Raw genomic sequence first — 13,124 nt, forward strand, 5'->3', positions numbered from 1 at the left:
ATCTTTTCCCTCGACCTTCCTTGTTCATCTTAGCTCTTCCGATCCTTCTCTCTTTTTTTTTTCTTTTCATTTCTTCTAAGAACGATCCAATGAAACTTTGAAAATAGCCCGAAAAATAAAAAAAAATAAGTAAAAAAACAAGCGAATCGCCCGCACCAACGGCGGAGAAGTAGCAAAAGTACAAAAACATCGTGGTAGCAAGTATACACATTCTGAAAGGGGAATAAGCGTGTTTAAGCTTAGATCTTTATCTAGTTTTTCTTCTTTTTCTCTCTCTCTCTCTCTTTCTTAATTTAATTCTCACCAGTTTATAATTGTTGCCTTCCCGTGAAATTTTCTTGAAATTTTTGCGAGGAACTAAATGGAAACATAGAAAACAACTCGTTCGAACGAAGAGCGATCGTCCGTCTCTTTTTGTTATTCTCTATCTATTTTTCTCTCATTTTTCCTTATATTTCTCTTCCCCTATTCTCTCTCTCTGTCTCTCTCTTTCTCTCTCTTTCCTTCGCTCCCTCTCTCTCTCTCTCTCTCTCTCTCTTTCTCTCTCTCATATTTGTTTAAAAAGAGACGTGACAATAGGAACTGCAAATAGTCGATAATTATCGCGTGCAGGCCAGTGCCGGCCCTCGCGGCGGCCAACGAAATGGACCATCATCACATCTCGTCGGTCGAAAAATTGAAAATGGTAGGGAGTGCGAGGCGCGATTTTCTTTTATATTTTTTTTTCTTTTTCTTTTTTCTTTTCTTTTCTAAAAAAAGCGCCCCCAAAAAGAATAAGCCGCAGTATACAAGTTTCGTCGACTCGCTGACGACTCTTCGTTTTTCATCTTCCTTTCTTCCTTCTTTATCTTTTTCATTTACCCACTCCGGTGGAAGAAAAAAAAAAAAAAAGAAAAAGAACTACCGCACAGGTTTAGATAGAAAATGGAATATGAATCGGAGGAGAAAAGGAGCAGGGGATTTATAGGTGAGGAAGAAAAATTAAGAGCGTGGAAAAAAAGATTCGTATTAAGGATAAGGAAAAGCAGGGATTCTTGTTTTGGCACTCTGAGAAAATTTAGCTTTTTGATGAGAGAAATGCTCTCTCTCTCTCTCTCCCGCTCGCTCTCTCTCTCTCTCTCTCTCTCTCTCTCGCTGAAAAGCGAATAAAAAGAAGTGACTGTATCCTTCCTACGTTTTCGTCTACGAAGGAGTTACGGCAAAAAGAAAATGATAAACGCAACCTCTTTAACGCGTTAACCTTTGATGCTCGAACGCACTCGTTTTCATCTCACGTCTTTCTAACGAAAAAAAGCAAACCATCAGCACCGACATACCTCGACCATCATTTATGATTTGTTCGATCAATTAGAAGAAAGTTAAGAAGAAAACAGAAAGGACCGAGGCGAGGTGTCGTGGTTGCAAAACGAAGAGAAGAATCCTCCTGCATCTTGCATCTCTCCCTTTCCAATCGAAATCAAAGAGGATCTCTCTCTCTCTCTTCTTTCTCTTCTCCCCTCTCTTTCTCTTTCTCCCACTCCCTCCCTTCCTCCCTTCCTCCCTCCCTCTCCCTCTCTCTCTCTCTCTTTATAATATTATATCGTCCCTAAATATAGAATTCTTCCCCGCGTTTAATTATTCATTGATTAAGTATACTTTAAAAATCGAATAACGTAAAGAAGGTACATTATATACGATCGACTATACTACCTTGGGAAAAACGGTGGGCGGTCTGTGTTTTTGGGACGGCCGCTATTGATGGACAGCAACGACCAGCATCGCCAGAAAGAAGTTTAGCTCCTATCTCTTTTTTTTTCCTTTTTTCATATTTTTCTCTCCCTCTCTCTCTCTCTTTCTCTTTCTCATCCTTCCTTTTCTACCATATTAATCCCTTACTCGTCAATTTAACCTTCTCCTCTCTCTCTCTCTTTCTCTCTCTCTTATAATTTGGTTCTCCTTCGTAATGTCAATCCAATCAAACCTTAAAACCTACACACATACCCAGACTCACTCTCTCTCTCTTTCTCGCACACACATTTTCTTAAAACGTATATATCTACACACTGACTATACTTCGAGCGCGCGTGGACCCTTCTCGTAGCAATTCTCTCGTATTTTTTTTCTCGCAGAATTTCGTACGAATAAACGAAACGAGAGATAATAGATCGCGTGATCGAAATTAACAAAGATAGAGAATTAATTTTTTTTTTAGATCGAGTTCAGTTCCAAATTTATTGCTATCGACCGAAAAGGTAAAATTGTTGTTTCTGATCTCTCTCTCTTTCTCTCTCTCTCTCTCTCTCTCCCTCGCTCTCTCACTCTCTGTCGCAAATATCATCTATCCATCATTTCATCAGTTTATCTCCTACCTTTGAAATACTCCGAAGATATCTTTTTTCTAATTCGTACGAAAGTTTGCAAGAGAGAGGGAAAAGTCCGCGCAGGAACGCTCGACCAATCGAAATTTAATAAACCCATCGCGTGAGTCGTAGATCCTTAAACAAAATCAACATGGCCGCCTTAAACGTATAAACTAATAAAATGTAAAAAAAAACAACGTTTTCGATTATCTCTAAGTAACAAACAATAGTATTTTTTTTTTGACCTTTTAGTAAAATCCTTAGCCTTTTTGTTTACCCCTTTTATTCTGTTCTATTTCTTTCCTTCACTATCCTTTAGATTTTTTTCATTTTTCTCTTTATGTTGACCCTATTATACTTTTTCCACCTAACATCGCCGAATAAACTTTTATGGTGCCTTTTCTTTTTCGTTCCTATAATTACTTTCAAAGCAGAAAATTTGACTAAGATGATCGATGTCAATCTGTAGATTCTCTCTCTCTCTCTCTCTCTCTCTCTCTCTTTCTCTCCCTCTCTCTCTCTCTCTCTCTCTCTCTCTCTCTCTCTCTCTCTCTCTTTCACTTTGGAGCAAAGAAAAGAGCATAACACCGATCACAGGATATCCTCAAAGGATTATCAATAAGGACATATTTCGTCGATTTTATATCGTTCTTTTGTTTTTTGTTGAATACCGAATTTGCGCGTTTAAGAGTCCATTTTTTGTCTTTCCTTCCAATCCCACTTTATCTTACTTAGATTTTTCTAAACTAAATTTAACGCTTTCCTTAAACTAGTAGTTCGTAAGATAATTGTATGAAGAAGACAATGTTACACGAGTAATTCTCTACGAAACTTATTTCACTAAAAAGATTTAACTTAAGAATCAGCGAAATACGATTTAACTAATAAACGATTTTAAAAGACTTCCCGATCACACCGGTGATTTACCAAGTGAACAAAGCTACTCTAAACTTAAGTTCGAGACGTTGGCACGTATCGAGACGATGATCCTCAACAATTCCGCCATCTCTCGCTCCCCCCTCCCCATCATTCTAATAATACTGATAAATAAAACTCTTCTTTTAACCGCGCGATTAAACATAATTAATCTTTCATTCTGAGATTCAAGCTTCATGAACGGGGAAAAAAAGAAAAAGAAAGAAAAACTAAAACAAAAATATGTGATCGGTGTCATGAGATGCACTCGCTCGATACATCGGCCACGATCTATTATCACTTATCATCTTATTATATATATATATGTAATATGTATATTTACCAGTCGAGAGAGAAGCATCGACCGTCTCTTTAATTGGTATATACATACCTCTTCGAAAAAACAGACGATTCTTTCCTTTCGATCCGATATGTTGAAAAGAACGTACCGATAGAAACCATCCCTTTTCTCATTAGAAAATAAAACAATTTGATATCTCGATCAATCGCAAGAACAATCGTCGAGGCGATTGATCAAGACCATCATGAAAAGAATAATTTCCAAGGGCAAGAGGAGTTTGAAGGAGTCGTGCGAATAAAAAATAGACTTGAGATCGGGGAAGAGAGAAATCGGATGCGTTCTCTAAATTATTTCGTGGACGTTGTCTCGAAGACAGAGAGAGAAAGAATAATGCCGTAATGAGATAAGAATAACGTCGTAATCTCGCGGATAATATCTAGAGCAAGGTCGCCCGAAGCAGGGAGATCAACGGGTCGAAGAAGAGAGGGCTCGGGTCGGACGGCGTACTGCTTAGACGCCGGTTTGCTAACTTCCCTAATGGTTACGGCCACTGACTATAGAGTTGGAATTGCTCGCGGGTAAAGCAGACCGATAGAGGCTTCACGAAGTGGGCGTCGACGGTTCTACAGTGCGGGCAGGCGAACACGCGGCTGTAGTCCGAGTAAAAGTTTAGTCGCTGGTGAGGGTAGATCAGTGGCTTCTGGCAGCTGTTGCACTATAACAGAGAGACGGAGAGAACTATCGTAACGATTCTTCTATCGTTCCTTTCATTTTTTAACACTAGAACTATATTCGCCACATCTGTCAGTTTAACCAATTACTTGAAGAAAAAAGAAAATTGTTAATAATTTTAGAAGAATAACCAAACCAAAGCAGCTTCGTTTAACGATACTTTAATAATTGTAAAAAAAAAAGAAAAGAAATTTAAAATCCTATTATTTCGTCGATTTTGTAATAGTTCTAATGTTAACAATGAAATTATCGAACATTTACGAATACCTAATTGAAGTGAAACGTATTATTTATCGTTGAAATCTTTTCGAGTTAGGGATCGATCTAAGCATACGTACCTTGAGACGTTCCGTACAGCAGGGCATAGCAGCGAATATGTCGTAGCTATACATGGTGCCAAGGACCAAACTGGAACCATCCCACGGTTGAGTGCAGCAACGACAACGCACGGGAGCGTTGCCGCTACCTTCGAGGCAACTCATGCAAACGGCCGATAGGAATTGCGTGCGACCTTCGACCTTTACCTGTAGCGAATGCAAAGAATCTTTTCTAACATCGTTCGTTCTTTGAATTCTTAACCCTCCATTTCTTTTTCATAGTTGAATTAAATATTCATTTAACAGTCATTGCATAAACCTGTTTCACGCGTTAGAAACAATGGCATGAAAAACTACAAAAAAAAAAAACAAAAAAAAATTATTTATTGGAAAAATCGAATATTATTTTTTTGCTAATTCGATATAATCGTTTCAAGAAACATTCTAATGGATTTTCTGATAATAAGAATTATTAACTTTACCTCGGCACAAGCCGGAGAATGTTGTCGCGGTGATAGAAAGAACGTGCCGTCTACCAAAGGATACCGATCGAATACAAGCATGGCGGCACGACAAAGGACACAAGAGACTCTGGACCACTGCAAGGCTGCCAAAGTCGATAAGATGAAACATCTGGTATCGTCGTTGCCGTGATTACCTTCATCCTCCATCTGAAAACATCGAATATGATCACGTTAATAAACGTTTGAACGAACCGTCTTAAACGATTATTTCGAATAAATTATTTCTTGAAACATTATAAAAGTTTTCATTGGCAATGCGCATATAATTAAAAATCCATAAAAAGAAAATGGATTCACAGCTACAAAGATTTCTCTTATTCGTGTAAAAGCGTAAATAGTCACTCAAGAAAAAAATGACTTGTTAAATAAATTCAGAAGGGCATGTACTGTAACGAATGAACTCTCACGACCGCGATAACAAGATATGAAGAGAGAGAAAGAATGTAAAGAAGAGAATAAACAAAATTTATGAAATCGGCGAAGACTTCTTTCTTCCCCTTTCTCTCCAATTTTTTTACATATATATGTATATATATATCATGTATATATGTATACACATATATACATACATACATACACACACACATATATATATATAAAGATCCTTTCCTTAAAATAAATTGCAATTTAAAAGGATGTTACGAGATTTTATAACACGAAGATATAACATGAAAGAGAATAAGGAAAGGGGAAAGAGAAAGAAAGTCTCTTTTCAGAGTCCCATCCAGAGCGCGTATGGCGTCTATATATTTTACTCGACTCGATCGATAGAGCCGTGAACTCGTGCCCGTGAACGTGACCTCGAAAAATAGTTAAGGGAAGTCATATCTATCTCTGCTTTTTCTCCCTTCTCCTCCTTCGCTTTTTATAGTCCGCTAAAATAGAAGTCCTTGCGATCGATGAGAAACCGCTCAATAAATTTGAAATTTTCTTTCTCTTTTACTTTTAAATTCACAACGGACTGGACGTCCGTCTTTTTACCTCGTAGACCTTGTCGTCTTGGTGGATAATGTGAAAGTATATGAAAAATTGACGAAAAGGGAAAGCAGACTGAGGGAGAATATTTTTGGAGTGAACACACGTGACCGTTCCTACTCTCTCTCTCTCTCTCTCTCTCTTTTATTCACAAAGAGATATCATCGGGATATATCTACGGTGCTATGTTTCTACTGTTTGAAGAGAAACTGAGAGGAGGGCTCGTCGATTGGCAAGAATACCCGCTCGAAGAGGGACGCCGATGAGCATGTAGAAAGAGAGTGGAGAGGAGAGAGGAGAGAGGAAAGAAAAAAAAGAAAAGTATAGGAGAGAGTTCGTCTGGGAACATACTCGAGGACTCTCGTTGGCGAGCAGGAGAATTCCCTGGACCAACCTTCAGGTCGATGGTTTAGAGGAAGGACCACCAATGTCATCGCTTACATACATTCGTCTCCATCCGTCTGACAAAAACTGTCGTTCACTCTTTATTTATATCTACTTCGTAATGTATCGAAGAAAATTAAATTATCATATCTCATTTATTTAATACGATTCTTATAACATCCCCGATGCGATCGTTCGTTTAACACATTTTTTCATACCAAGTAATGATAATAAATGCGTGCAATTTAATTTTTGTTCTTCCTACTGTCATACCGCCCTTGAAAGAACAAAAATAAAAATAAACGAGGATATAATCGAAGTAACATTGGTTGAGAAAGTTTTAGACGGACCACCGTTTTAATCGAGTTCCATGTTATTTTCGTTCAAAATGATGGACCGATGATAAATAAACGGAAATAAATCGTATCTTTGATGCATCAAAAATGTATACGCAATTGGCGAAGATCAACGTTCGCAAAGATTAAATAGTAGAGGGAGATGAAAGAAGAGGCGGTGCTCGTTGTATTGAGCTTATCGAAAATGGAAAAAAGTTGTATGGAAAAAAGGATACGCGAGCAGCATAAAACGTCGCGCATCAATACATAGGTACATTCTTAGCGGGCTTTTGCGCCGGCGTTGCGGATTATCGGAATTCAATAATACGCGAGCGATACAAATATAATAAATATAAAAATCACCCTCCGACGGTATGCTCGACGGCGCAAAATAATAAAGAAGGGAAATATCGAGGGCTGAAGTATAGAGGGCTGAAATACACTCGAAAGCAAATACAACATTCAAAACGTCCTCGCCATTTTCTCCTCACTCTCCAAACTTCCTCTCATACCCATTCGTGTTAGTCGAACTCTCATTGATAATTATGAGAAAAATTCTCTTATTGAGCAAAAAATGTAATATATTTAATATTATAATTTAATGTTTTATATCTATGACAAGGATAGCCGCAAAAGATGTTCCAAAGAAGGGTAAAAAAAAAAAGAGAAAAGAAAAAGAAACGAGACCGCTTAGTTTATATACCCGGTAGTATGAAATGACCTGTAAAGAAGAGGGTTTAAAAAAGGGTGATGGAAGCGTGGTGAAAAAGGGCTCCATTGGGATTTCCAGGGTACTCTTAAAAACGCTCTTATTTGAAGTCTTAACGCTGTTGTCAAACGACCATTGGTCCCCGGACGTTAAAGAATAGTATATAGAAAGAGCGTAAAATTTGTTACGATCGGACCCGGCTAGTTTCCGCATCTGCTCCAAAGTATGAAGGGGGGATGATGACATTCTCTGTAGAAAAAAAATAAAATAAAATCTTGCCTGCTCTCTATAAAAAATTGTTATTACAACAATTAAAACGGTAACAAAAGAGTAATATAAATTTTGAAATCAAATATATCGAATACAAACGAATATAAACGTATTCAACACGTAGATATATAATGTACTTACGAGATATGCATATACGAATGAAATGTCAATGAAATCGATCGTATCAAAATACATAAATAAAAATAGAACTTTTTTTTCTTTTTCATTTAAAATTATTTTTGTTTCGGGTTCTGTCTTCACGACTTTTGATTTCAAAAATATCGTCTTCGAAATATTTCCATTATTAATTCGTATGTAGAGATCTTGATTGTACGCCTATGTAAAGATCGGATTTGACATATTTCGAATTGTTTAAAATCTATTTTGTTCATTTTTCATGACAAATTTGAATCTCTTAGAATCTGATTAGAAGGATTCCAAGTTTTGAAAATCTTGATAAGTCTCGAACTTTTTGTTACTTTCGTTGTTCTACCAACAATGAACTCGCTATGAAAACTTTGAATAGCTCCGAATTTGTATCATAACTTCGAACTTTATTCCAACTTTATACTCTTGGAATTCTTCATCGACAACTCATACGTTACAGTCTCAAAAGTTTCGATAAATTTTGAAAGCTTGATAAGTATCCAATATTTTGTAAGTTTTTTGATTACTTTAGTTCCTAGTAGTAATCATTGATATAAGACATTTAAGAAAATCAGGAAAGTTTGAATTAATAAAAATAGATTTATTTAAGTTATTCGTTTTTATAGCTTGCAATACATAGTACGAAACGTTGATATTTTGAGAACGAGAGAAAAAAAAAAGTAAAACAGAAAATTAATTTATTACTTATACGTATTATTTATTCAATAATAAAACCGTATCTAAAGTTAGCATCATGGAACATAATATATACAAATTCGTGAGTTTTTATTTTTAACTTTAATATGTTTCACTTTAATGATAAAACGTATACATAAAAAAAAACTATAATAATAAAAATTGCAAAACCAAAATAGTGGATATATATAATATATAAATATTTGCGTTCAAGTCCGATTTCGAATTATAATGAGCAATTCGAATATGTAAAAGGAACATTAATCAGTTTCAAATAAAGTACACTATCAATATAACTATTATACATTAAAACATACAACATCTTGATTAAAATCTTGTTACTAAACAAGTAATACATGTGTAACAGAGTTAAACCTTTGGAACGAAGTTACTTAGTTCATTGTCGCTCGAACAATAAAATTGACGAAAAATTAACAGTTTATCACGACTTTGTAACCTATATCAACAATTTGAAGCTTCGAATAAACTTTGAAGCGTTTGAAATTGTCGTCATTTGTTTTCTATTCGAAGCATTTTAGAGTTTCATATTCTATCAACAACATTGGTAGTAGTAGTAATTTACGTCACCCAGCTGATAAACTTACTTAGATTCTAGAAATTTATATAGGTCATTCTGTCAATTCACTTACAAAATATTATGTAGGTCAGCGGGTCATGTAAATAATCCTTATTTAGATAGGAAATATCTCTCGAACAAAATATCTTAAACACTTTAAAAGCTATTTTAAAGGTTACACAGCTTCAATTTCTTCGACATACTATTAATAATAATTATTAAATTTATAAATAATTTTTGAATTTTTAAACTGAATTTTGTAAACACACTAAATAATTCACAACGACATATGCACGGAGCTATGCACTTAACAATTTTTACAAAAATTTCCAAAGCGAACTTTTATTTTACGTAAATAAAACAAAATAATATTTTTTTTTGTGAGATAAAATACTAAAGAGATAACGTAAGAAATAACGTAAAAAGAAAACTCCTTACAATTTACTATCCATAGCCGCCTGTATACAATATATATACATATAGATACACACGCAATATATATATATATATATATATATACATACGTATATTGAATATATATACATATTAGATATATATATTAAATTTATATATACATACATATATACATATATACCAAACTTTAATAAAACAAATATATAAGCTTTTGAAAAAGAAAGATATACGAGTTAAGAACAAAAGCAAGAATGAATGGAAAGAAAGAAAGAGAGGGAAGGAGGGAGGGAGGGAGGGAGGGAGGGAGAGACAGAAAATGGAAGGACAAGGGAACTCGCAAGGATCCTTGTTCTTCTTAGCGGATTTGCGAGCTCGAGGACAAAGGATTCTAAGGACTAGAAGGAGAGAAAGAAAGAAAAAGAAAAAGGGAAAGATAGCACGTGCTCCGTCGGCTGGAAAGAAGAGGAGCCAGGGAGACTCGATAAGACGAGAGGAAACTTTTCGTGGAAACTTTCCCTGTTCTTAGCTCTATATAGTCCTTCTCCCTCACCCTTTTCCATCCCCCGAGGGAATCCGCGATGCAAGTGACCTACTGTCGTCGTAGCCTTGTACCAGAGCAAGTCAAATCGAACAAAGAAACCCTCTTCACTGTGCTCCTTCTCGCATGAAAATAATCGATTGATTCTATTTCCCTCTCGTTTTCTCTTCCTTCTCCTTACAACGAACGTCTTCGACCACTCCTCTCCGACGTTCTTCCGTTCTTCTCTCATTTTTCTTTGTTTCCTTCCGCTTTCTTCTTTACAGAGTATTTTCCAAGTAATCGAAATAAAATCAGAAGATAGGCATTATTTTTCTATGTTGTTTCGTTTCGAAATATTCATACGAATAAAACGAATTATATTATATCGTTACATGTATTCGTATACTTTACAGTTGTAATTTCGACAGAACTCACGTAAGATAAACAAACATGAATCTGACTACGAAATAGCGAAAGAATAAAAAAAAAAAAAAAGAAAAGAAATGGTGTCTCAAAGTGATTTTCCCAGAGCTTTACAAGATTTTTTTCTCGTAATCTCCTTCCGTTTTGCCCCGACTAAGCGGCTTACTCTCGATTTCCGCGTGGAAAGGCGATTACACGTAATTGCGATTGGTACAAAGAAAAAGAAAATAAAAAAAAGTCTCCTGTTCTTACGTCGAATCAACTCTAATTGCAAAACTTATGGCGTGATTTTTCTTTGCGAACAAAAGATTTGAAAAAATGAAAAAAAAAATATATCAATATCAATCGTAACAAGAAAAAGCAAAGTAATTATCATTTTGTTACGAAAGTTAATTCGGTACAGTTAAGAAATAATACAAAGAGACAAGAATGATCGAGAATAACGCAGACTCGTTTGTTTACGTAACTCTCTTTTGTTGTCCTATCAATGTATTTTCTCTGTTCTCCAATCCTTTTCATTTCTTACACATCTGTTGATATCAATTATGTAACAAGAATCTGCGTTCTTCTTCTCTCACGAATATACGTACGTATATAAATACTTCAATCTACTATCTTATCTTTATCGCGAATCATTGGATCGATTCGGTCGTATAAGAATTTACCTATGAAAGGCTCAGAGTTCTTACAATCCTAGATTTTAATCATCGTAGAAATAAAAAACGTATTTTTTTTTTTTTTTTACAAAAGCAAAGCAATCCTGATAGGAAGAAACCTTGGTACGATTTTCAGTAAAAGATAGAGACTATGATTACTAGCGCCAAAAGCATCGCCCCTTCTCGTGGATCATAGACGGAATTGAAAGAAGGGCCGAGATAATAAACCGATTGGATCTTTCTCACAAAGAGATAGCTTTTTCACGCAGGATGACTTCGACGGTGCTATCGTCTCCAAATTGACAGAGGTCGGATCGAAATTTTGCTTGAAATCAGATAGAGATGAAAAGAGAAAAAGAGAACGAGCGAGCGAGCGAGAGAGGAAGAGGGAGTAAGGACAAGACCCATGTTATTCCATCTTTTGTCAAATTTCAATAAGATCTTTATCTCTATGTCGATTGAGAAAATGAATTTGATGCTTTTGTAAGGATAAAAATATGATCACCGTACTATCCTCTCCCTCTCCGTCTCTTTTTGATTACGAAAAGTAATCGGATGAAAAGGCACGAGTCGCTTTTCAAGGAGAAATATACGAGATATGGCAGAGGATTTATTTTACAACGGTGAGAGAACGAAAATAGACGCATGGAGAGGAAACAAGAGAAACTTGCTTTTCTACGGCAAAGATAGCCGACGACTCTTATCCTCCCTCTTTTTCCCTCCTGCCGAGCTTTCCGACGCTAAAACACCGATCAACGTAAATTCATACGACAGATTTTCGCCCGAGGCGAGGCACCCTAACCGTGACTATCCATAAAAATCTATGTCCCTTCCACTAAGGGAGATTGCAACAACGTTCAACGCTACCAGACACGACTATATATCACACGCCATAGCAGCGCTATACTCATCCCACTCGAATGTATGTACGTAGTACTACACCCACGGAGCGAACCTTTTTCTCTCCTCTTGTTTTTTTCCCTTTCTTTCTTTCTTTCTTTCTTTTTTCCTTCTATCTTCCATAGTCCCTCCCCCTCCCCTCCTTCCCACCCTTTTCTCCTTAGCTCCTACGACGTACGAGGCGTTTCTTAATGCCGACGATTTGTTCTTACCTCCAAACAGAACCTCAATATCATCGGGCTCTATCTTCCTTGAATCATCTCGTGTTCGTTCGTGTAACCCGTCGGGAGAATGAAACGTTCTTTAAAACTCTACTTGCTCGAAATCACCGGCCGAGAGAACGCGATGAGCTTTCGAAAATTTCGCGAGAATATTCATTCTATTTCTCGTACGGTATATATAGACAAGAAGAAAACGTCATAGGAGAAGGACTCATCGGAAAATTCTCGATGCGCCCCTTTTCTCGAGACAAAGGGAGAGAGAAGAAAGAGGAAGAAAACAAAAGAGTGAAGAAAGGCACGACGATATTTTCCTCCTCCTTTTCTTTCTTCTTCTTTCTTCATCGTCGAACGTTGTTGTCTGGCCTCCTTTTAAACGGTTATCCTCTCATCGTCCCGTAAAAATCGTTCGACCGGAAATCCCTTCGACATCTTCATTCCAGAGATATTTTTCCTTGAGGCTCGAACGTTTCGACTAGACGAGAAGGAGGATGATAGAAAGCGAATAGACGTAGTACGTACACAAAGTGGAAGAGGCATGGTCGAGAGAGGTAAATGTCTTTCAAGACTAACAGCGAAACAAGAACGGACACGTTTGTAGTAAACCAAAAGAGAGAGAGAGAGAGAGAGAGAGAGAGAGAGAGAGAGTAAGAGCTTTCGAGGAAATTGTGCCGTCGGCTCGAGAAACTCCAAGCAATCGTCCTAATCGTCAGACGGCTACTACCACCACCACCACCACCATACTACTACTCGGATTCGAGGTTAATCATTC

The 13,124-nt window shown here is 36.6% G+C and overlaps 1 protein-coding gene across 1 annotated transcript in view; it reads right to left on the minus strand.

Moving 5' to 3' along the window:
* Positions 1-3,777: 3,777 nt before the first annotated feature.
* LOC127073000 (headcase protein) overlaps positions 3,778-13,124 on the minus strand; it is a 115,042-nt gene continuing 105,695 nt past the window's right edge. Inside the window, exons 3-5 of the mRNA XM_051013971.1 lie at positions 5,087-5,275; positions 4,626-4,811; positions 3,778-4,270 (exon numbers count right to left, since the gene is read on the minus strand). Coding sequence (XP_050869928.1) covers positions 4,097-4,270; positions 4,626-4,811; positions 5,087-5,275 — 549 coding nt within the window. The 3' untranslated portion in view covers positions 3,778-4,096. The remainder of the gene's footprint in view (positions 4,271-4,625; positions 4,812-5,086; positions 5,276-13,124) is intronic.

This window comes from Vespula vulgaris, chromosome 2 (assembly GCF_905475345.1).
Source record: "Vespula vulgaris chromosome 2, iyVesVulg1.1, whole genome shotgun sequence".
Classification (NCBI taxonomy): Eukaryota; Metazoa; Arthropoda; class Insecta; order Hymenoptera; family Vespidae; genus Vespula; species Vespula vulgaris.